The sequence below is a fragment of the Salvelinus namaycush genome, chromosome 22 (genome assembly GCF_016432855.1).
Source record: "Salvelinus namaycush isolate Seneca chromosome 22, SaNama_1.0, whole genome shotgun sequence".
Taxonomy (NCBI): Eukaryota; Metazoa; Chordata; class Actinopteri; order Salmoniformes; family Salmonidae; genus Salvelinus; species Salvelinus namaycush.
The window spans coordinates 32503037-32530098 of record NC_052328.1 but is presented as its reverse complement, the minus strand read 5'-3'; the positions used below and the strand labels follow the sequence as shown (position 1 = coordinate 32530098).

General features: G+C 40.1%; 1 protein-coding gene across 1 annotated transcript in view; it reads right to left on the bottom strand.

Moving 5' to 3' along the window:
* The window catches only part of LOC120017966 (calcium-activated potassium channel subunit alpha-1-like), a 354744-nt gene that overhangs the window by 77005 nt on the left and 250677 nt on the right, over positions 1 to 27062 (bottom strand). Inside the window, exons 14-18 of the mRNA XM_038960926.1 lie at positions 22468 to 22577; positions 22111 to 22179; positions 9681 to 9767; positions 9317 to 9393; positions 7711 to 7719 (exon numbers count right to left, since the gene is read on the bottom strand). Coding sequence (XP_038816854.1) covers positions 7711 to 7719; positions 9317 to 9393; positions 9681 to 9767; positions 22111 to 22179; positions 22468 to 22577 — 352 coding nt within the window. The remainder of the gene's footprint in view (positions 1 to 7710; positions 7720 to 9316; positions 9394 to 9680; positions 9768 to 22110; positions 22180 to 22467; positions 22578 to 27062) is intronic.

The window sequence follows — 27062 nt, the reverse complement described above, 5'->3', positions numbered from 1 at the left end:
ATTTGGTAAAAGACCAAGTCCATATTATGGCAAGAACAGCTCAATAAGCAAATAGAAATGACAGTCCATCATTACTTTAAGACATGAAGGTCAGTCAATACAGAACATTTCAAGAACATTGAAAGTTTCTTCAAGTGCAGTCGCAAAAACCATCAAGCGCTATGATGAAACTGGCTCTCATGAGGACTGCCACAGGAATGTAAGACCCAGAGTTACCTCTGCTGCAGAGGATAAGTTCATTAGAGTTACCAGCCTCTAATGAACTTATCCTCTGAGTTCAAGTAACAGACACATCTCAACATCAACTATCCAGAGGATACTGTGTAAATCAGGCCTTCATGGTCGAATTGCTGCATGAAACCACTACTAAAGGACACCAATAAGAAGAAGAGACTTGCTTGGGCCAAGAAACACAAGCAATGGACATTAGACTAGTGGAAATGTGTCCTTTGGTCTGGAGTACAAGTTGGTTTTTGGTTCCAACTGCCGTGTCTTCGTGAGATGCGGTATGGATGAACGGATGATCTTCACATGTGTATTTCCCACCGTAAAGCATGGAGGAGGAGATGTGATGGTATGGGAGTGCTTTGCTGGTGACACTGTCTGTGATTTATTTAGAATTCAAGGCACACAACCAGCATGGCTACCACAGCATTCTGCAGCGATATGCCATATCATCTGGTTTGGGCTTAGTGGGACTATAATTCGTTTTTCAACAGGACAATGACCCAACACACCTCCAGGCTGTGTAAGGGTTATTTTACCAAGAAGGAGAGTGATGGAGTGCTGCATCAGATAATCTGGCCTCCACAATCTCCTAACCTCAACCAAATTGAGATGGTTTGGGATGAGTCGGACCGCAGAGTGAAGGAAAAGCAGCCAACAAGTGCTCAGCATATGTGGGAACTCCTTCAAGACTGTTGGAAAAGCATTCCAGGTGAAGCTGGTTGAGAGAATGCCAAGAGTGTGCAAAGCTGTCGTCAAGGCAAAGGGTGGCTACTTTGAAAAATTTCAAATATAAAATATATTTTCATTTGTTTTAACACTTTTTTGCTTACTACATGATTCCATATGTGTTATTCCATAGTTTTGATGTCTTCATTATTATTCTACAATGTGGAAAATAGTAAAAATAAAGAAAAACCCTTGAATGAGTAGCTGTTCTAATACTTTTGACCAGTAGTGTACATTTGGAGAATCTAAGTTATATTAACTGGCTAGCTAGTTAACTAGCGTTTGCAATGTTTTCAATGGTGGTCAATGAGCGTGCGCTAGCTAACCAGCTAGCAAACAATGGAATAAAAATATACTTTCGGATTCTTAAAAATTCAACAGGCACTGTACTTTAAAAAAAAGAAGAAAACTCTCCGCTTTTGCCATTGCCCTCATTGGCTTCCCGTTGTGTATGATGATGTCATCTTGTTTAGTAGTAAGATAAAGCCCACTTGATATGCTACATATCTACATTATGTATGAATATCAGTTGATGAACATGGCTCTCGTTCCTGCACAAGTCAGTCCTGTGTGCGTGAAATAAAATTATCAGGAACAGAACAGAAACACAATTAGCAAGGAGGTTCCTCTAAAGGCTTGCGATGCCTTCATAAACAAAGTAAGACAAAACAACAACACAAATAAACAGAAATAAATCATCCCTTCAACGAAGTCACGTTTTTCTTCATCAAAATTATAGATAATATACAGTATTTGAAAGAATATAACACACGAAACACCAACTGTCTAATAGCAGTCCCCATCCGAGTGGATGACGGATGTAGCAGGCGCTAGCCACAGAGCTAACAGCTACAGTAGAGCAGCACCACAAAGCAACACCATCACTGCCACCCAATACAACACACAGAAAAGATAATAATAAATACTCAGATTCAAAAACAAATAATCACAAATACATTTAAATAAGCAACAACAGCGCAACAGCAACTATGGAAGCACGCCACATGGACAACGTTACGGATAAAGCACAAAGGTACATGGTCCACACACAAAACAGACATGTAACAGCATGTGTTGGGCGGTGTAACTTACAGGCACGTAAAGTGGTTGCGCAATCATGAACAGAGACAGAGGAGAGTGGGTAGGCCCTCTGTAGGGTGTCCATGTTACTATGTACACTGCCTGACATGCAAGAGCAGTCTCGCTCTGAACGGCCGCAATCAAAACAACATGCCAGTTTCATTTGTTTGTAGGCGGACATCTTGGCTACAGTCATGTTTTGGGATGAGAGGAAGAGGAAAAGCAGCAGGTTAATGGCAAAAGGTGAAATAGTCATTCAGGGAAGCCAGAAGGTTACTCCATAAAGGAGACAATAAGATAATAAATGCAAAGCCTTAGATGCCAGCTCACGCAGGCTTGAGCCCCAACAAAAGACCAGTAAAGGGCACCTACAATCAGGGGTTGGAACCGGTTCAGGAAACACAAAAGAAAACCATAAAAGAACAACAATTTTCAAGGAACAGAAACAGAACCGAAAACGAAAGTCATCTCTAGTATTCCGGAACAGAACCATTATTTTTAAATCTTGAGAACTGTTTTTTTGTTCCGAAAATTGTTTTCATGTCTAGTATATCATTCTGTTATAAGTTAAGTTCTGATGCTAGTAATAAACTAAACACATTCCAATTCACGTCATGATGTTTAGCGCTTCAAGCCAAGCCCCCATTTATGTCCACCCATCTTTCTCGCTCTCTCCCCACCATTGAAATTTCAGTCGCATCTCGCGCCTGCACTTATATGACCAATGAAACATGTAAACATTTACCCGTTTTGTAGCTTCTCTATCCTTGATAATTGGTGGAGTAAATTAATCAATTAAATGTAAAAACTATGTTGATTTGACAGGTTAAAAAAAAGGACGAAAATGGTTCTGTTTCAAACAAAACGATCGGAAAATAATTTTGGATCCAACCCCTGCCTAAAATATTAGAGTGCTTCATATACGGCAAGAGTGCCAAACTGCAGTGAGAATTGTGTGCAATATATTACCATGGTCAAATGAAGCTCTTTCAATTTCATCCCAAAGTCTTGTTTTGATCAATAAAGTTTTTAACAATTTGAAAGTTGTAGTCCAATTTGGCTAGTCAAAATGGTCTCAGGGTCAAGGGTCAAGCTGTATCCTAAGGCTGAAAATGCCATAACAGGTATAAAGGCAAATATGACAGTGGGGTAAAGGGGGGAGGGGATAGAGGGGAATGGGAGGGGGGGGTCATTCAGAGCCAGAGAGTAGCATGAACAATGTCTTCAGCAGCAAACCTCATACAGACATATAATGTTTCATTCAGAACATAACAGATCATAACATCCTCTATCCGTCCGGCTAAAGGTGTGGATCACGTACCTGTATCCCCTCATGCAGCTGCGGCAGCCGTGGTCAAGGATTCATCACACTAATCTACTGGCTAGACTGGCCAGGCCATTCCATGCTAGCAGGACAAGAGTTTCACTACAGCAGCACTCCTCCAGAGAGGCTTGAGAGTGGTGTGTATGTACAGTGCATTCGGAAAGTATTCAGACGCCTTGACTTTTTCCACATTTTGTTACCTTACAGCCTTATACTAAAATGGATAAAATTGTTTTAATCCCTCATCAATCTACACACAATTCCCCATAATGACAAAGCAACAAAGGAATTGTCCGTAGAGGGGCGGCAGGTAGCCTAGTGGTTAGAGCGTCGGGCCAGTAACTGAAAGGTTGCTAGATCGAATCCCAGAGCTGATAAGGTAAAAATCTGTTGTTCTGCCCCTGAACAAGGCAGTCAACCCACTGTTCCTAGGCTGTCATTGTAAATACGAATTTGTTCTGAACTGACTTGCCTAAAATAAAGGTTAAATAAAAACATTAAATAAAAATATAACAATTGACATGTTTGCTAATTTATAATTTTTAAAAATAAATATCACATTTATATAAGCATTCAGAACCTTTACTCAGTACTTTGTTTAAGTACCTTTGGCAGTGATTACAGCATCGCGTCTTCTTAGGTATGACGCTACAAACTTGGCACACCTGTATTTGGGGAGTTTCTCCCATTCTTTTCTGCAGATCCTCTCAAGCTCTGTCACGTTGGATGGGGAGCGTCGCTGCACAGCTATTTTCAGGTCTCTCCAGAGATGTTTGATCGGGTTCAAATCTGGGCTCTGGCTGGGCCACTCAAGGATATTAAGAGACTTGTCCCGAAGCCACTCCTGCGTTGTCTTGGCTGTGTGCTTCGGGTCGTTGTCCTGTTGGAAAGTGAACCTTCGCCCCAGTCTGAGGTCTTGAGCACTCTGGAGCAGGTTTTCATCAATTATCTCTCTGTACTTTGCTCCGTTCATCTTTCCCTCAAACCTGACTGGTCTCCTAGTCCCTGCCGCTGAAAAACATCCCCAAAGCATGATGCTGCCACCACTATGCATCACCGTAGGGATGGTGCCAGGTTTCCTCCAGACATGACGCTTGGTATTCAGGCCAAACAGTTCAATCTTGGTTTCATCAGACCAGAGAATCCAAGCAGGCTGTCATGTGCCTTTTACTGAGTGGCGGCTTCCATCTGGCCACTCTACCATAAAGGCCTGATTGGTGGAGTGCTGCAGAGATGGTTGTCCTCCTGGAAGGTTCTCCCATCTCCACAGAGTAACTCTGGAGCTCTGTCAGAGTGACCATTCGGTTCTTGGTCACCTCCCTGACCAAGGCCCTTCTCCCACGATTGCTCAGTTTGTCCAGGCGGCCAGCTCTAGGAAGAGTCTTGGTGGTTCCAAACTTCTTCATTTAAGAAGGATTGATGCCACTGTGTTCTTGGAGACCTTCAATGCTGCAAAAAAAAATTGGTACCCTTCCCCAATCTGTTTCTTTAACACAATCCTGTCTCGGAGCTCTACGGACAATTCCTTCTACCTCATGGCTTGGTTTTTGCTTTGACAGGTGTGTGCTTCTCCAAATCATGTCCAATCAATTGAATTTACCGCAGGTGGACTCCAATCGAGTTATAGAAACATCTCAAGGATGATCATGGAAACTGGATGCACCTGAGCTCAATTTCGAGTCTCATAGCAAAGGGTCTGAATACTTAAGTAAATAAGGCATGTAATTTATTTATTTTTGCTTTGTCATTATAGGGTATATTGTGTTTAGATTGACAAGGATTTTTTTTTTTTTATCCATTTCAGAATACGTCTGTAACGTAACAAAATCTGGAAAAACTCAAGGGGTCTGAATACTTTCCGAATGCACTGTATTTGCAAGTGACTGTGCATATACATGATCTATATCACACATTTGAAGCGTATGTGTGTGTGTGTATATATGTCAAGATCTTAACCCCAGGAGGAGCGGTAGGTAATGAAAGCCCCTCAGAGCAGCGGTTCTAGATTGCCGTGGCTCTGGTTCAGCGATAGACAACAGTCCCTGGTTCCCATTCTCTCTGTGCCAGGATGCCAACTCACCAACTCACACTAACACGATCACAGAAACGCACTCTCTCCCTCTCTCTGGGGAGAACTATACGTCTACCTTTACTGTTTTAACCACATGTGGCTAGGAGAGTTTGTTGCCAGAGAGAGAATGGAGAGCGAGGCCTGGCCCCATCAGGGTCTGTGTGTCCTATAAACAGCATGCACAAGTGCTTTATAAACATTCATAAGCATGCATAGAGAGATCATAGCGATTAAAGGGTGTGGAGTGGGGTAACTGTTTCCAGAGCAGAAACAGTTTGGAGGCGTGCCAGACCCGAGCAGTGAGTGTCATTTCATGCTGAACTCTGACTTTTACTTGTGAGTTTTTTTCTAGGTCGGTATTCAGTTGAACACAGTACGTGTCGTGGTCATTTTGGTTAGCGAGAGATGGGAGGGGGAGATGGAGAACACGACACAACATGACAATGTGTTTGACACAAATGACTTCACACATACCCTTTACCCTGATCTAGCCTAATACAGTATGGACTATGGTGTCCCTTTTAGGACATGCTTCACCACAAGAGTCAACATGAACATGACTGTCTGTGTAGATTTTGTCAAAGAAAGGTGATTGTTAACACACACTCACACCACTACGCTGTCCGTCTTTTTTTGTGGTTCTGGAAATAAACGTTTGTTTTCATATGTCACATTCAACATTCCACCAGACAAAATATACAAAGACACAAGTCAAGTTGAATATCAATAGTGAGAAGGATGTCCTAATGGAACTCATACTTATGGTCACTGGTCCTCTAAAGTGAAAGACAACCCTATTTAGCAAGAACGTGATGAGCCGTGTTGACTTTGAATAGTAAATCAAACTTAATAACATATGGATACTTATATAAAATGTTTTTTTAAATAAACTAAAGCCACTTTTATTACTTTTATCCAGTGATTGTATCATGTTGCAAAGCACAAATGTAAATAGAGGAATGTGTAACACAAAGAACAGTTTTTCCTCGAAAGACTCACTTTGTGTTCAGACACATATCAACCAAACCAAAAACCCAAACACCATAAAACACAGCCAAGAGTTAATGAAATGATCCCTTTCACTGTTTACTGTAACCATAGAAATAGTATTACCAGAACAGTCATTCCATTCAAATCAATGGGTCTGTGATGGGTGGACCGGCGGCCATACTCTGTATACCCATGAGTGTTCCAGTTCAATTACAGTGGTCTAAGGGCCTTTTTTTTTTTACCATTCTAGTAATTCTGTGTCTATGACTGAAACAGACCCTGTTGCTCATAATATTCTTGCTGAATAGGTTTCTGAGGACCTCAGTGTCAGTTTCCTTCGATAAGGCTACATTCAAGACTGTGGCAAGACATCGCCACCTAGTGGCCAACTAGCAGTACAGCAAAGACGCACGCAGTACAGTTAAAGCACTGTCTCGTAAAGCAGTTTTCTTTCACTCAGGGCATTGATGACAGCGAGTAAAAAAGGGCCTGATGACCATCTAGAATTGAAATGAATTGCAGTGGGGCTGGGGGCGACAATATTTAAATTCTTAATGCACTGGTGAACTCTGGGTAGTGGTACGATTGGAGCTGGGCAGAGTACCAGAGAACTGGGGAGTGGCGAGGGGGACTAGAAGCACTGGGGGTGGGGAGGGGAACTAAAAGCAGCGAGGGGAGTGGAGGGTGAGGGGTGTACAACCAGATTGTTTTGATTGTGTTTTGGAGACATTGCTTGCTGAGCTGAATCATTTCCAGAACTTCCCACAAGAACACTTTACGCTTTTCTGAAAATACAGCAGTGTACAAAATAGCCTCAGAGTGAGAAGATTAATTTGAATCTACATTTTATTTTTTTCTGTCTCCCCCCTCCTGATGTCTTGTCTCTTACTCAGTGCGTGTCATTAGAGAGAGGGTAAGGAGGACTCATGGATAGCTGAAGACACAAGGCGTAGGATTGGGTTTCTAATACAGATCTTGAGGCAAAAATGTCGAGGAGAGTTCATGCACTTCTCCTATAATAAAATCACAATCTGTCATATTAAGGGAGTCAGAGGCCGGGCTAGACTATGAGCCTATGAGGAGACAGACTAGATAATCAGATGTAGGTGTGAGTTTGGGTTCTGCTGAATTCAGGTCTGGTCTGAGGCAGGACAGTGTAAAGATGAGAGGCTGGGAGAATGATTCAAATGCTACACCGGTAACATGCAACATAGAATACTGCTGGCAGAGAAAGAGAAGAGACACTCGCACTGCACTCTGGGTAGGAGGGAACCCGTGTTTTTTTACTCACAGTAAATCACTACCAGAGAGTGGTTAAATAAAGTAGTGGTGTTTCCCACCGGCAGCAGGGGAAGGAAATAACATCAACAACATGTCAATGGTCATAAAAACATGGACAAAACAAACAGCAACAGAAACAAAACAGAACTAACAGAAGACAAACATTCATTCTAGTAATGGAAATGTCATCTCTCTAAATGTGGCCCTCCTGTTGGTAATACAACATTAAATCAGACAGAGACACAGAAACTAAAATAATCTAAAATAGAACTGTCTCGTTTCAGGTACAGTAAATCTATTGGAGCAATGCCTGATTCACACTATAGGGCCAACCCGAACCGTACAGTGCTAGCTCAGATATATTTCTTCACATTGTCCATTCCAGCACGGTTGCAGAAACTGTGGCGGATGTGTAACCAGGCCAGTACAGCTCAGCTTGCCTCAGTTTGGCCTTATAGTGATAATCAGACAATACAGGTCTCTGGTTCTCTCTACCTGACAAACTACCAGGCCTTTAGACTGAATAAGTGAGATGACACAGACAAAGGGAAAGGACAGTGGAGATTGTGTGTTTGTTTGGGCGTAGGCTGCTTACTGTAATTGTTGCTGACCTTTTTAGATGTATGAAGACTGCAAGAGGTGGAACTATTTAACATGTTGGGACAAGGGCCCATGTAGGTCAGGTAGTAATAAGGCCCTTAATGCTTTTAATTCAGCCTATTCAGGAAGTAGACTGAAAATACGACTTACTGTATATTATTTTCCTCAATGAGTTTACTTCCTGAATTGAAAAGCAATTGAGCCCAACCCTTGTAAACATTCTCTAATTCCCAATCTGATCAATAGTACAAGTTGAGAAAAAGGGTCATATTTCAAGTCATCCTCCGCTGGCAGAAGTGTATGGTAGTATGCCTGGACCATTACGGTGTTCTGATTCTGTATGGTTTGACCAATAGGGTATGTGGTTGTCTGACCCCATGAACCCTGAGCAGAGAAACGCCATTGGTTCATTTATTCTTCCACCTGACTGAGGTCAATACCTCTGCCCATATCACAGAGTCGCTATGGTGACCTGACAGCCTCCCTCGTCTGCTCAGCTACTCCTGTCACTCAAACTCACTCCATCATTAGCACACTGACAACTCTCTCTCTCTCGGTCCCTTTCTGCCTCCAGACTTCAGTCCACCCTTCTAACTAGTTTCGTCATTATGATACATAACATGATCAGGTTACATATTTTAGTCATGAAATTAATAAATCAAACTAAATGTGCAGAATGTTGCCTGTACTTCTTTTGGATTTAATAAATAATATCATCATGCATTGATTTTGGATTATACCACAATGAAGGTTGAGGAATTGTGATCACAGTTATTATACTTTCAAATGGGACTCAAGGTCATCGCTGGGGAAATTTCCATTTCAAAGTGTATAATAGCAAAAAATATAGTTATCGCTGTAAAAGGATATTCCTATGAGAAACAGTGAGGGATATGACATCATTCATATTATAGCACATCCTAATCCTAATTCAGCGACAGTGGAAGGTGGGGGAGGGGTTGGGAGGAGAGGAGGGTCATACGAGGGGTGAGTGATTGTGTTGTGGGTGTACTCACGTCGTTTGCAGCCACACTTTTTGATCCGTTTGGGGTCTGTGATGTCATCGTGACAAGCTTTGCAGTAGAAAAATGCTCTGAGGGGAGAAAACAGCAGCATAGACATTTATCATCTCAGTTTGCAACTCACCTTGTGAGTTTGACCCATGTCACCAGGTTGACCTGTGAGTTGGCTTTAACCAGCTGGCTTTTACTTTTACCAATGAAACCTTTATTTTTAACAAGATATTTAGAGAAGTTTAATGCCTAATCTCCTTTTAGCCACCAAGACAATGAACACAGAAAACCCAGGCAAGGCTTTAAACAGACTTTTCCTGTGGCGTTTTTCTGTATTTTTCCGTGATGGTGGGATGATAGCCATTACCTCTTTACTTCTTTGGCGTCACTGGCGATGAAGAACCCCAGAGTTCCTTCCTGCATCTTTACGTGGTTCCCCGGGTTGATGAGGATGCTGGGTAATGGGAGATAGATGACATCACACTCTTTAGAAGCTGTTATGGCCGTTAGTCACACTCACGCGCTAATCAAGAGGAATGGTACACACACATCATCAACCCTCTGGCTGGAGCTACAGTACAATGACCAGCGAGCTAATGCAGCCTGATCGGATTGGTCAATGAAATCACAGCTTCTGCAGTCTCCAGTTGTTTAGTTTGGAGAGTAGTTATAATGGAAGTTTTATAAATGCTCTACAGTCTAGGCTAGCAGGCCTCTGTATGGAGGTGGTTATTAAAGTGGTATAGTGTGGTGGAAAAAATCATTGTTTCTATGTTTAGCCACCTTCTCTGAGGCTAATCACACAGATCGACAGAATGCACAACAGCATGAGTTGGTTGGTCAATTTTAATGGAGTGGATGTATGGGCAGAGGTAGGAGGAGTGAAGGGGGGGTCAGAAATAATTTAAATTGTTGTTGTTATGGAGTGGTTTCAGCCTCAGCAGTCAGTTACATACTGTTACCTGGGTTATTACTGGACATTGGAGTGTTACACTACAGTTAGATACTGTTACCTGGGTTAGTAATGGACATTGGAGTGTTACACTACAGTTAGATACTGTTACCTGGGTTATTACTGGACAGTGGAATGTTACACTACAGTTACATACTGTTACCTGGGTTAGTAATGGACAGTGGAATGTTACACTACAGTTACATACTGTTACCTGGGTTATTACTGGACAGTGGAATGCTACACTACAGTTACATACTGTTACCTGGGTTATTACTGGACAGTGGAATGCTACACTACAGTTACATACTGTTACCTGGGTTATTACTGGACAGTGGAATGCTACACTATAGTTACATACTGTTACCTGGGTTATTACTGGACAGTGGAATGCTACACTACAGTTACATACTGTTACCTGGGTTATTACTGGACAGTGGAATGCTACACTACAGTTACATACTGTTACCTGGGTTATTAATGGACAGTGGAATGCTACACTACAGTTACATACTGTTACCTGGGTTATTACTGGACAGTGGAATGCTACACTACAGTTACATACTGTTACCTGGGTTATTACTGGACAGTGGAATGCTACACTATAGTTACATACTGTTACCTGGGTTATTACTGGACAGTGGAATGTTACACTACAGTTACATACTGTTACCTGGGTTATTACTGGACAGTGGAATGCTACACTACAGTTACATACTGTTACCTGGGTTAGTAATGGACAGTGGAATGTTACACTACAGTTACATACTGTTACCTGGGTTATTACTGGACAGTGGAGTGTTACACTACAGTTACATACTGTTACCTGGGTTATTACTGGACAGTGGAATGTTACACTACAGTTACATACTGTTACCTGGGTTAGTAATGGACAGTGGAGTGTTACACTACAGTTACATACTGTTACCTGGGTTAGTAATGGACAGTGGAGTGTTACACTACAGTTACATACTGTTACCTGGGTTATTACTGGACAGTGGAATGTTACACTACAGTTACATACTGTTACCTAGGTTAGTAATGGACAGTGGAATGCTACACTACAGTTACATACTGTTACCTGGGTTATTACTGGACAGTGGAATGTTACACTACAGTTACATACTGTTACCTGGGTTAGTAATGGACATTGGAGTGTTACACTACAGTTAGATACTGTTACCTGGGTTAGTAATGGACAGTGGAGTGTTACACTACAGTTACATACTGTTACCTGGGTTAGTAATGGACATTGGAGTGTTACACTACAGTTAGATACTGTTACCTGGGTTAGTAATGGACAGTGTAGTGTTACACTACAGTTACATACTGTTACCTGGGTTATTACTGGACAGTGGAGTGTTACACTACAGTTAGATACTGTTACCTGGGTTATTACTGGACAGTGGAATGTTACACTACAGTTACATACTGTTACCTGGGTTAGTAATGGACAGTGGAATGCTACACTACAGTTACATACTGTTACCTGGGTTAGTAATGGACAGTGGATTGTTACACTACAGTTACATACTGTTACCTGGGTTATTACTGGACAGTGGAATGCTACACTACAGTTACATACTGTTACCTGGGTTAGTAATGGACAGTGGAATGCTACACTATAGTTACATACTGTTACCTGGGTTAGTAATGGACAGTGGATTGTTACACTACAGTTACATACTGTTACCTGGGTTATTACTGGACAGTGGAATGTTACACTACAGTTACATACTGTTACCTGGGTTATTACTGGACATTGGAGTGTTACACTACAGTTACATACTGTTACCTGGGTTAGTAATGGACAGTGGAGTGTTACACTACAGTTACATACTGTTACCTGGGTTAGTAATGGACAGTGGAATGCTACACTACAGTTACATACTGTTACCTGGGTTATTACTGGACAGTGGAATGCTACACTACAGTTACATACTGTTACCTGGGTTATTACTGGACAGTGGAATGTTACACTACAGTTACATACTGTTACCTGGGTTAGTAATGGACAGTGGAGTGTTACACTACAGTTACATACTGTTACCTGGGTTAGTAATGGACAGTGGAGTGTTACACTACAGTTACATACTGTTACCTGAGTTAGTAATGGACAGTGGAATGCTACACTACAGTTACATACTGTTACCTGGGTTAGTAATGGACAGTGGAATGTTACACTACAGTTACATACTGTTACCTGGGTTAGTAATGGACAGTGGAGTGTTACACTACAGTTACATACTGTTACCTGGGTTAGTAATGGACAGTGGAATGCTACACTACAGTTACATACTGTTACCTGGGTTATTACTGGACAGTGGAATGCTACACTACAGTTACATACTGTTACCTGGGTTATTACTGGACAGTGGAATGTTACACTACAGTTACATACTGTTACCTGGGTTATTACTGGACAGTGGAATGTTACACTACAGTTACATACTGTTACCTGGGTTATTACTGGACAGTGGAATGCTACACTACAGTTACATACTGTTACCTGGGTTAGTAATGGACATTGGAATGCTACACTACAGTTACATACTGTTACCTGGGTTATTACTGGACAGTGGAATGCTACACTACAGTTACATACTGTTACCTGAGTTAGTAATGGACATTGGAATGCTACACTACAGTTACATACTGTTACCTGGGTTATTACTGGACAGTGGAATGTTACACTACAGTTACATACTGTTACCTGAGTTAGTAATGGACATTGGAATGCTACACTACAGTTAGATACTGTTACCTGGGTTATTACTGGACAGTGGAATGCTACACTACAGTTACATACTGTTACCTGGGTTATTACTGGACAGTGGAATGCTACACTACAGTTACATACTGTTACCTGGGTTATTACTGGACAGTGGAATGTTACACTACAGTTACATACTGTTACCTGGGTTATTACTGGACAGTGGAATGCTACACTACAGTTACATACTGTTACCTGGGTTATTACTGGACAGTGGAATGCTACACTACAGTTACATACTGTTACCTGGGTTAGTAATGGACAGTGGAATGCTACACTACAGTTACATACTGTTACCTGGGTTATTACTGGACAGTGGAATGCTACACTACAGTTACATACTGTTACCTGGGTTATTACTGGACAGTGGAGTGTTACACTACAGTTAGATACTGTTACCTGGGTTAGTAATGGACAGTGGAATGCTACACTACAGTTACATACTGTTACCTGGGTTATTACTGGACAGTGGAATGCTACACTACAGTTACATACTGTTACCTGGGTTATTACTGGACAGTGGAATGCTACACTACAGTTACATACTGTTACCTGGGTTATTACTGGACAGTGGAATGCTACACTACAGTTACATACTGTTACCTGGGTTATTACTGGACAGTGGAATGCTACACTACAGTTACATACTGTTACCTGGGTTAGTAATGGACAGTGGAGTGTTACACTACAGTTACATACTGTTACCTGGGTTAGTAATGGACAGTGGAGTGTTACACTAGTTACATACTGTTACCTGGGTTATTACTGGACAGTGGAATGCTACACTACAGTTACATACTGTTACCTGGGTTATTACTGGACAGTGGAATGTTACACTACAGTTACATACTGTTACCTGGGTTATTACTGGACAGTGGAATGTTACACTACAGTTACATACTGTTACCTGGGTTATTACTGGACAGTGGAATGTTACACTACAGTTACATACTGTTACCTGAGTTAGTAATGGACATTGGAATGCTACACTACAGTTACATACTGTTACCTGGGTTAGTAATGGACAGTGGAATGCTACACTATAGTTACATACTGTTACCTGGGTTAGTAATGGACAGTGGATTGTTACACTACAGTTACATACTGTTACCTGGGTTATTACTGGACAGTGGAATGTTACACTACAGTTACATACTGTTACCTGGGTTAGTAATGGACAGTGGAATGTTACACTACAGTTACATACTGTTACCTGGGTTAGTAATGGACAGTGGAGTGTTACACTACAGTTACATACTGTTACCTGGGTTAGTAATGGACAGTGGAGTGTTACACTACAGTTACATACTGTTACCTGGGTTATTACTGGACAGTGGAATGTTACACTACAGTTACATACTGTTACCTGGGTTATTACTGGACAGTGGAGTGTTACACTACAGTTACATACTGTTACCTGGGTTAGTAATGGACAGTGGAATGCTACACTACAGTTACATACTGTTACCTGGGTTATTACTGGACAGTGGAATGTTACACTACAGTTACATACTGTTACCTGAGTTAGTAATGGACATTGGAATGCTACACTACAGTTACATACTGTTACCTGGGTTATTACTGGACAGTGGAATGCTACACTACAGTTACATACTGTTACCTGGGTTATTACTGGACAGTGGAATGCTACACTACAGTTACATACTGTTACCTGGGTTATTACTGGACAGTGGAATGTTACACTACAGTTACATACTGTTACCTGGGTTATTACTGGACAGTGGAATGCTACACTACAGTTACATACTGTTACCTGGGTTATTACTGGACAGTGGAATGTTACACTACAGTTACATACTGTTACCTGGGTTAGTAATGGACAGTGGAATGCTACACTACAGTTACATACTGTTACCTGGGTTATTACTGGACAGTGGAATGCTACACTACAGTTACATACTGTTACCTGGGTTATTACTGGACAGTGGAGTGTTACACTACAGTTAGATACTGTTACCTGGGTTAGTAATGGACAGTGGAATGCTACACTACAGTTACATACTGTTACCTGGGTTATTACTGGACAGTGGAATGCTACACTACAGTTACATACTGTTACCTGGGTTATTACTGGACAGTGGAATGCTACACTACAGTTACATACTGTTACCTGGGTTATTACTGGACAGTGGAATGCTACACTACAGTTACATACTGTTACCTGGGTTATTACTGGACAGTGGAATGCTACACTACAGTTACATACTGTTACCTGGGTTAGTAATGGACAGTGGAGTGTTACACTACAGTTACATACTGTTACCTGGGTTAGTAATGGACAGTGGAGTGTTACACTAGTTACATACTGTTACCTGGGTTATTACTGGACAGTGGAATGCTACACTACAGTTACATACTGTTACCTGGGTTATTACTGGACAGTGGAATGTTACACTACAGTTACATACTGTTACCTGGGTTATTACTGGACAGTGGAATGTTACACTACAGTTACATACTGTTACCTGGGTTATTACTGGACAGTGGAATGCTACACTACAGTTACATACTGTTACCTGGGTTAGTAATGGACAGTGGAATGTTACACTACAGTTACATACTGTTACCTGGGTTATTACTGGACAGTGGAATGTTACACTACAGTTACATACTGTTACCTGGGTTATTACTGGACAGTGGAATGTTACACTACAGTTACATACTGTTACCTGGGTTAGTAATGGACAGTGGAATGCTACACTACAGTTACATACTGTTACCTGAGTTAGTAATGGACATTGGAATGCTAGGGAATGAACAGCCTTTCGGACTAACACTACAGAGGAATAGGAAATATCTGCTAAAGGCTTAAGTGTTGTTATATAGTGTATTGTCATATTGCTATAGTAACCTAGTACTGCTATAGTAAACTAGTACTGCTATAGTAAACTAGTATTGCTATAGTAAACTAGTAGTGTTATAGTAAACTAGTATTGCTATGGTAAACTAGTATAGTAGTGTTATATTAAACTAGTAGTGTTATAGTAAACTAGTATTGCTATAGTAAACTAGTTCTGCTATTGTAAACTAGTACTGCTATAGTAACATAGTTCTGCTATATTAAACTAGTATTCCTATAGTAAACTAGTAGTGTTATAGTAAACTAGTATTGCTATAGTAAACTAGTACTGCTATAGTAAACTAGTACTGCTATAGTAAACTAGTATTGTTATAGTAACCTAGTATTTATATAGTAACCTAGTATTGCTATAGTAACCTAGTATTGCTATAGTAACCTAGTATTGCTATAGTAACCGAGTACTGTTATAGTAAACTAGTATTACTATAGTAACCTAGTATTGCTATAGTAAACTAGCATTGTTATTGTAACCTAGTATTGCTATAGTAAACTAGCATTGTTATTGTAACCTAGTATTGCTTTAGTAACCTAGTATTGCTATAGTAACCTAGTGTTGCTTTAGTAAACTAGTATTGCTATAGTCCCCTAGTATTGCTATAGTAAAATAGTACTACTATAGTGACCTACTATTGCTATAGTAACCTAGTATTGTTATAGTAAAATAGTACTACTATAGTGACCTACTATTGCTATAGTAACCTAGTATTGGTATAGTAATATAATATTGCTACAGTGCTGCTTTAGTGTATTTCAGCTAAGAAATGTGATATGCAATTTATTTTAACATTATCCATGTCCGTTTTGATTAATTAGGGAGAAGTATTTAATAACCAAGTAGCAGAGGGAAAATGCCCATCTAATGTTATCTAATGGATAAGTGATATTCATATTCAAAATTCTCTCTAACCCCATAGATCCTTACTGTATCCTCAAACATACGTCTACAGTAAAGAAGATATTGAAGATTTGAATGGTGCTTAGGTGTGTAGGGTGCCTGTACGGACTAGCTGTATCATTCCCCCTGAATTAGACTGAAACGAGAGTGGACGACACACACGCACACGCCCAGCTCATTAATGGTTGCCTGTGGGTAGGAATCATCAATGATGGGAGTGCAGACTGAGAGACTGACAAACGGAACACACAGACCGACAGTCAGGGGACAACCCCCCTGGTCTCCGAGCCCAGACGAAAGGGAAAATACTAACACTTTACTAACTTAACTAATAATTTACAAATAGTTTACTTTTACGAATACTTTACTTTACCAATACTTTACTTTATGTTTACTTTGGCTTTACTTTCAATCCCTTTACTGTACTAAGGCTTTATTATACTTTCCTAAGGCTTTAGTATACTTTAACAAGGATTACATTTCCCAATCCTGTGTTTACTAATACTTAACTGTACTTTACTGAACGTTTATGCTCAACTGACTTACTAATACCTGGTTGTACTTTATTTACCCTTTAATTTACTACTACTTTATTTTACTTGACCAACTCTTTAGTTAACTGATCATTTACTGCATTTGGGGCGGCAGGTAGCCTAGTGGTTAGAGCGTTGGGCTAGTAACCAAAATGTTGTTAGATCGAATCCCCGAGCTGACAAGGTAAAAATCTGTCGTTCTGTCCCCGAACAAGACAGTTAACCCACTGTTCCTAGGCTGTCATTGTAAATAATAATTTGTTCTTAACTGACTTGGCTAGGTAAATAAAAAAATAAAACGTACGTTTTTAGTTTGTTGTACTAAAGTGACACATTTGAGAACACTTGTCTACACAAACAAGATGTGTAAAAAGTGCCTGCAGGCTCAGAAAATAGCTGAGAGCAGCTGAAAACTATAGACTAATTTGCAAATGATACAAATCTTTCCTCTGGGCTCTAGGAACAACATATTTAAACAATAAGGGGGTGATTGGATCAATTATAAAGCTGTAATCAATAGCGACAGCAAAACAACAGGATATTTTGCTAAACTTAAGTTTAAAGTTGCACTATTCAGCTTTATATCAGACTGAATGGCCCCCCAGAGTAGAAAACAGGCTTCACGTTTGACATGCTGTTTAGAGAAAATAAACTAAGCCACTACAAAAAACACATTGCTGCCCAAATCTGAGATTTCACATAATTTACCAATTTCAGATCTAATAACAAAGAAACATAACAAAATGTAATTTTCTCCCAATTATGCATAGAGGCCCAAACTGTATCAAAACCTCATATTATGAGCAACAAGGTAAGCATCACACATCCCATGTGATGGAGTGTTATAGCATGCCGTTAGCGAACAGCGTGAGTAGGACACTTGTAAAACACACAAGGCATAGCCACCGCCGTACAGATAAAGAGACAGGTACGTAGATGCAGACTGTTGCAGTAACTTCTGTGCAGTTGGATTGTTCCGTAAACACCAAACTGACAGGAAGTGACCTCACTTGATAACATCTACTCGGAGACGCACAGGTATGGGGGAACAAGGTGAATGAGACACACACTACACAAGCGTACGCACACACACACACACATACACACCAACGTATACATACACACATATATTCTCACACACACAGGACAGATTATTCACACACGGACACACACAACACAACAGTAAGAACGGGATGAAATACAAGTATGAAGCAGCACCCATGGAAAACGTGGACTAAAATTGAGCAATTCCATTGGATAAATGTTAAGTTATCCAAAGTTAACGGTCCCATGCCTTGACTAAGATATGACATGACAGAACAAAATGCTGTTGGTATCATCAATAAAACATGAGTTTGTGTCAAACTCTGCTTGCTGCAATGACATATAATCAATCCATCGATTCCATAATATTACCAAAATGTGCAACAAATCAACAATAATCTTATCCATCAACAAACCCTTCTGGGGTTCAGATATCAGCAATGTGTCTCTTGACTGATATGTGAGATGAAACTATCAAAAAATATACAAATGTGAAGTAGTGCTTTGATGACGAACATAACACTAAAACAAAGGAACACTGTGAAAAAAATTATAATCAGTCACGTTCACGCAATTACAACTAACTGAAAACACTGAAAAACAACTGAAGTGAGCGAGAAATTAAGCAGAACGACTGACAACGCGAGAGACAGAAAGAAAATCAAAACAGGAGGTAGAAATGGAGGAGAGGGTGTTAGCCTGGGCACGTCGACAACGTCACAGACAAATCAACAAGTAAACAAACGAGTCAAATTCAACTATCCTCTCTCTGCCTGCAAAGAAGTTAGTGCATTAGGCACAAGGAAGACAATCAGAAATAGAGTGAGAAATTGGCCCATTTTCAGATAGGGTTTGGGAAAGTATCCTTAGGAACCTAAACCCAGAGTCAGCAGCTCTAAAGTGGTGGAGTGGGGCGGAAGTTTGGAGGGAAAGATAAGGAAGAGGGCATACCGCTTTCTGCTTCTGCAAACAACAAGAAAACAACCCCAAATCAAACAGTTGTTATTAACATAAAAGGAGAGATGAAAACTGATATTATGAGTCTGAGTGGACAAAACATTAGGAACACCTTCATAGTATTGCCCTCAGGACAGCCTCAATTCAGTGTGGGACTCTGTTGGAACATTAGGGGGTTGGGGTGGGTTTGATTTGATTTGGTAGGGGATCTGTGTATGTTTTGCCCTCTACCTGTTCTGTCTGTGTTATATGTATAATCAAATACATTAAAAAAAAAAAAAAAAAATGTCTCAATTCGTCAGAGCATGGACTCTACAAGGTGTCAAAAACATTCCACAGGGATGCTGGCTCATATTGACTCCAATGCTTCACACAGTTCTGTGAGCTTGGATGGATGTCCTTTGGGTGGTGGACCATTCTTGATAAACACGGGAAACTGTTAAGTGTGAAAAACACAGCAGCGTTGCAGTTCTTGACACACTCAAACCAGTCTGCATGGTACCTACTACCATACCCCGTTCGAAGGCACTTTTGTCTTGCCCATTCACCCTCTGAATGGCACACATACACAATCCATGTCTCAAGGCTTAAAAATCCTTCTTTAACCTGTCTACTCCCCTTCATCTACACTGATTGGAGTGGATTTAACAAGTGACATCAATAAGAGATCATAACTTTTACCTGGACTCACCTGGTCAGTCTGTCATGGAAAGAACAGGTGTTTCTAATGTTTTGTACACTCAGTGTATGTCTCAATTTGCTGTCTGTCTACCTTATGATGGGAAAAGGAAAGTACTTGCTGTAGCACTCCGAGAAAAAGTTGAAGACCTTCAGATCACTTTAGTAAACTTGGAGGTACTTAGATTTAATCTCAAGAGCTGATTTTATTACACAGACTGCATCTATGAATTCATTTAGTTTTTACTATCAGAGAGATATGCAGTTTAGATGGCACTGAGAATGGTTTTAATATCAGAGAGATATGCAGTTTAGATGGCACAGAATGGTTTTAATATCAGAGAGATATGCAGTTTAGATGGCACAGAATGGTTTTAATATCAGAGAGATACGCAGTTTAGATGGCACTGAGAATGGTTTTACTATCAGAGAGATATGCAGTTTAGATGGCACTGAGAATGGTTTTACTATCAGAGAGATATGCAGTTTAGATGGCACTGAGAATGGTTTTACTATCAGAGAGATATGCAGTTTAGATGGCACTGAGAATGGTTTTAATATCAGAGAGATATGCAGTTTAGATGGCACAGAATGGTTTTAATATCAGAGAGATATGCAGTTTAGATGGCACAGAATGGTTTTAATATCAGAGAGATACGCAGTTTAGATGGCACTGAGAATGGTTTTACTATCAGAGAGATATGCAGTTTAGATGGCACTGAGAATGGTTTTACTATCAGAGAGATATGCAGTTTAGATGGCACTGAGAATGGTTTTACTATCAGAGAGATATGCAGTTTAGATGGCACTGAGAATGGTTTTACTATCAGAGAGATATGCAGTTTAGATGGCACAGAATGGTTTTAATATCAGAGAGATACGCAGTTTAGATGGCACTGAGAATGGTTTTACTATCAGAGAGATATGCAGTTTAGATGGCACTGAGAATGGTTTTACTATCAGAGAGATATGCAGTTTAGATGGCACTGAGAATGGTTTTAATATCAGAGAGATATGCAGTTTAGATGGCACTGAGAATGGTTTTACTATCAGAGAGATATGCAGTTTAGATGGCACTGAGAATGGTTTTACTATCAGAGAGATATGCAGTTTAGATGGCACTGAGAATGGTTTTACTATCAGAGAGATATGCAGTTTAGATGGCACTGAGAATGGTTTTACTATCAGAGAGATATGCAGTTTAGATGGCACTGAGAATGGTTTTACTATCAGAGAGATATGCAGTTTAGATGGCACTGAGAATGGTTTTACTATCAGAGAGATATGCAGTTTAGATGGCACTGAGAATGGTTTTACTATCAGAGAGATATGCAGTTTAGATGGCACTGAGAATGGTTTTACTATCAGAGAGATATGCAGTTTAGATGGCACTGAGAATGGTTTTACTATCAGAGAGATATGCAGTTTAGATGGCACTGAGAATGGTTTTACTATCAGAGAGATATGCAGTTTAGATGGCACTGAGAATGGTTTTACTATCAGAGAGATATGCAGTTTAGATGGCACTGAGAATGGTTTTACTATCAGAGAGATATGCAGTTTAGATGGCACTGAGAATGGTGGCACTATGACTACGTAGTGGAGAAATTCCTGGCATGAGCAACAGAAAAGCATACCATGTCTATGTGCAAGCACGCAACAAAAACACTGAGCAAAAGTTAAAAAATACATGTTTAAAATATGACATAATTACAAGGTGGATAGACATGACTTTGTTTGAACTATTTATCGTGATTTCATTATGTACTAAAAACTCCACAACTCAACTCTACTATAAATGCATTATTTTCAGTTGAATGTTGTCAGTGTAAAATAAAAGGTCACAGTGCTGATGGTGTTGGGGTGGGTGGGATTTGGTAATATATGGTTAGTGACTACTTTATGTTTATAGTTGGCAAGTTCATAGTAATATAAATGGCATGAATGGTAATCATGGCTCAACACAGAGACAACTATTTACAGATAAATCTTGAACAACATCCTAGATTTTGAAAAAGTTCAGGGATATTATAGACAGAGGTCCAGCAGTCCTGTACAACACAGAGAGAAACACAGACACAAACCTGCTCTCTCCCAGCTCCGATTTGTTCTCGATGGCGATAAGCAACAGCTTCAGCTTCACGTAGCACAGCCTGACACACACACACACACACACACACACAGAGCATTGTAAGGGAATGCTATGTCTCCTTTAGGCTATATGTAACTACTATTTTAACATTACCAATACTATCAAATTAAAATGTATATTTTTTTATGTATTTAATATATTCATGTACTATTAATGTTGGTACCATCTAATGTTCAGTAGTTGTAGCAGTACAAGGGACAGAGCAGCAGCAGTAAAAGAGAACAGCAACATGTAGCAGAGAGAGTTACCGTACTGTACCGGGCGGAGGACTGTGCTGTTTCATACTTACTCGCAGACTGCTGGGAAGGAGAGCCCCACAAAGGCACTGGACAGATACTCTGTGTACATCTCATTAGCTACCCCTTCTAAATAGTACTTCTGCCATGTGTCCTCTTCAATCTGAGAAGCAACAAGTAGAAAATACATATGTATAAATACATATATAAAGACATATACAGATGAAAAATGTGCATAGTACCTTAAGCCCTTTATAAACCCTTCTTAAGGCCTTTATAAACCCTTCTTAAGGCCTTTATAAGCTCCTCTGGGTTTCCTCCCAGTCCCATCCTCATTAGAAGTCTCACAGCGAGACCGCAGACACACTCAGATCCTGACCCATTATAAAACATTACCCGTCTCTCTATCATAACTCCACCGCTCCTGACAGCTATAGAGTTTTTAATATGGGACTCAGAACACACTTCGTCGATAACTAACACACTTCGTCCATAACTAACACACTTCGTCTATAACTAACACACTGGGGTAAAATAAATTGGTCAGGCATCTTTAGGGGAACACTAACCGAGGGGGACCTTGTCATTTGATCCTGCGGAGATGGCATCTATTATTATGTGTCACGAATCCCGCTTCCTGAGTCTGTTTTTGCCTGTGTTCTGTCCTGGAGTGTTTTTTCCGGTGTCCTGGAACGCACCCTGTCTGGTTGCCGGGCGACGTAGCTGGTTGGGAGATCTCTGATTTACCGCACCTGTTTCCAATCCGCTATCTGCACACCTGGTCCTGATCATCACCCCTCCACTTCATAAGCACTGACCTGACATCCATTCCCTGCCGGATCGTTAGCCATGAACAGTATGTCGTGCCAGCGTATCAGCCTCCATTTTGATAGAGTTTGTTTTGTTGTTTTGTACGTCTTGCTTGCCTTGAACTTACCTCCGTTCTCTCTGTCTACAGTCATTCCCCCGGAACACTCATTCCATCCCTACCTGGTCGTCGGTGGCTTCTGTTACTCCCTTGGATCTGCCAATTCAATCCCATTAACTCAACTCCGCTGCCCGCTCCGCTACCTGGATCTTTCTATCTCTACACTTAAACTTGTAAATAAATACTCACCTTCGTCTTACTCTCCTTGTCCTGGTCTGCTTCTGGGTTCTACGTTAGAAAACCGTGACAATTATGTGTGTATGTGGCACCCTATTCCCTATATAGAGCTATGGGCCATGGTCAAAAGTAATGCACTAAGTAGACAATAGGGTGCCATTTGGTACGCACCCTCTGTAATGACCTAGTAAGAGCTGTGCTGAAAAACGGCTGTCAGACATCTCTTCACCTCGTTAACAGGCCTCACAATAATATGTCCTCAAGTGCAACCCAACATGCACTATAAGCCTTCTGTTTATAGCATTGTGTTTATAGCAGCCTTTCTTAAACTATGGGTAGCGACTCATAGTGTAGTACATTTATAAGGATTTCATTAATTACTGGAATTGATTTTGTCCAAGTGCAACTGCACTCTCTGTTCAGTGCGCGCTCTGCTTAGCAGCTGCGTCTCTGCTCAGTTTGGCAGCAGCGCGAGTGGGTGGAAGATGCCCGTGTGCTTCAAGGTTAACCAGATCTTTTTTCTGCAGTTTTCTTGAAGATCACTACGCGACCCACACGCTGCACTGCTGAACAACCAGATGATGCTCTGTCAGCCACTGGCTTGTAATTCCCACTCGCCATCACTCACTGCTGGCATCGAATGGACTCAAGCTAGCCTCAAGTTCTGACTGAGTTCAATTGTCATGAAACGCAAATACAGCGATGAGTTTCTCTCGCTTGGTTTAATACAAACTTTGAGAAACAACGAGGAGATCCCACAATGTGTTTTGTGCAGGGAAGTGCTTAGTAATGAGTCTCTCAAAACAAACAAATGAAAACGACTGACCAAACATCCACAACATGACGCTAAAACCAACGAGTTCTTTTAGAACAGGGCAGAATGCTTCAGGAAACAGTGCTTCGACAGTGAGTTAACTAGCAAGGCATTTTTGTCATTTTATAACAGGTGATGATAAGCAGCAATAAGGGAGTAACTTGTACCATCTCTCATAGCATTCGATGTGAATTTCTCTTTCAAACAATCCCCTTGTATACAGCCAATAGCTAACGTTAGCCAATGCAAGCTATCTAGCTACTGATAGTGCAACCCTAAGTAACAGTACAGATGAACATGAAAAAACCCGATTTGCTGTTAAAATACAAGCAATCATTTTAATTCTGAACTGGAATACACTGATTGACGCAATATGCTTTTTGAAGCTGAGAAATTCAGTGAGAAAGCAGAAGATGTTCTGATCCAGTTTGGCACCACATACCTGTGCGAGTCAGGGTTCTCAACTGTCAAAAACTGAGCCCAGAATTGACATGCTTGTTTAAAACTTCAACCAGTCACACACCTCTCATTAGGACTGTGTGTGTGTGTGTGTTTTCTGAACTACATCTGTGTGATGTGATCAATCAGTTTATTCCAGTTCAGAATAAAAATATTTATTGGATTTTAACAGTAACAATTCCAACCAGGACAGATATATAAGAGTGTTTTTAATGGGGAAAAATAAACATGAATAGATATTTATATGGGTATTTCATTTAATTGTTATTTGTCTATATTGCATTTGTTAATGGGCATAAGGGCAATGAAATGTACCGATGTTTAAGTATAAACATGTTTTCATAAGCTTGGGTCCCAGGAAAACACAGAATTTCTAATTTGGGTTCCAGGCTGAAAAAGTTTAAGAACCCCTGGTTTATAGAATTCTGTTTATAGCATTCTGTTTATAGCATTCTGTATATAGCATTCTGTTTATAGCATTCTGTTTATAGCATTCTGTTTATAGCATTCTGTATATAGCATTCTGTTTATAGAATTCTGTTTATAGCATTCTGTTTATAGCATTCTGTTTATAGCATTCTGTTTATAGAATTCTGTTTATAGCATTCTGTTTATAGCATTCTGTTTATAGCATTCTGTTTATAGCATTCTGTTTATAGCATTCTGTTTAAAGCATTCTGTTTATAGCATTCTGTTTATAGAATTCTGTTTATAGCATTCTGTTTATAGCATTCTGTTTATAGCATTCTGTTTATAGCATTCTGTTTAAAGCATTCTGTTTATAGCATTCTGTTTATAGCATTCTGTTTATAGCATTCTGTTTATAGCATTCTGTTTATAGCATTCTGTTTATAGAATTCTGTTTATAGCATTCTGTTTATAGAATTCTGTTTATAGCATTCTGTTTATAGCATTCTGTTTATAGAATTCTGTTTATAGCATTCTGTTTATAGCATTCTGTTTATAGCATTCTGTTTATAGCATTCTGTTTATAGCATTCTGTTTATAGCATTCTGTTTAAAGCATTCTGTTTATAGCATTCTGTTTATAGCATTCTGTTTATAGAATTTTGTTTATAGCATTCTGTTTATAGCATTCTGTTTATAGAATTCTGTTTATAGCATTCTGTTTATAGCATTCTGTTTATAGCATTCTGTTTATAGCATTCTGTCTCAATATTCATATATTTATGGAGGTCTCTCTAGGACATGCTGACAGAATCAGAACAACTATTTTAATTAGGCCATTCAAAATGGATCCTAATATAATTTACTACAGTTTCATAATCATTTCATGTTCTTCGGTCATTCATTTTGAAATTGACTTTCAGTTGCCAAAGATTTGTATAAACTATTCCATGTGTATTCATTCTGCTATAAAACAACATATGGTGTGAATTTAACATTTTTGTTGAAAAACGACAGTGAAAGGAAGGGGCCTGCTGACTTGGTCCCAGTATATCAGGTACAAGGTGCCTCACCAGACTTGGCCTAGCATTAGTTCTGACTGACTAGGGCTCTATCGCTTCACAACACCAAATAATGGTAGGAGTAATAATACTGTGTCTTAGTTTCTTCTTCTCATGAGCAGTGATTCCTCCCTTCTTTTTTGGATGTTCTAGACTTGTGTAGACAGGCTACATTATATCCACTGAGCTGCCATGGACGATGACGGATGAGTTTCCTGAAAGCTTTGCAGATGTCACAGATGATGAGAGCCTGGCTCAACGTTTTCAATCCCTCTATAACGAGGTCAATGCCTTTTCATTCACAGCTTAGATAACCTACTATGGTTTGGCGTCAATGTTCCATCTATCCATCTATTTATATGTCTTACTCTATGTTTCAGGATGGGAATATGGCCAGCAGATGTCTCTTCTCCATCCAGACCTCGTCTCGTCAGCCCACCCATTATAAACTCCTCCATCAGCTTTATGACATGAAGACCAGCTTTTTCAAAGTGGCGTGCCAAGAATCCTACAGATACATAGGATAAACCAGACTGACTGAAAGACAATTCTGACTGAAAAGACTCCCTCAGAGTGGTTTCACTCAGCAGACCGGAGCTCAGTACTCCTGTGGAATCACATATCTATCCCATAATAAGTAATGGGAAAATAACCTGTTTAATAGTCCTGCTGAAGGAATGTTACCTTGATAAATGTATCGAGAAGAGATTGTGTCAACGTTTCCTCAATGAAAGAACACATTGTGAAAAGGTTGTGGTAATGTTAGTTACCCTACTGACATTGTGTCAACGTTTCCTCAATG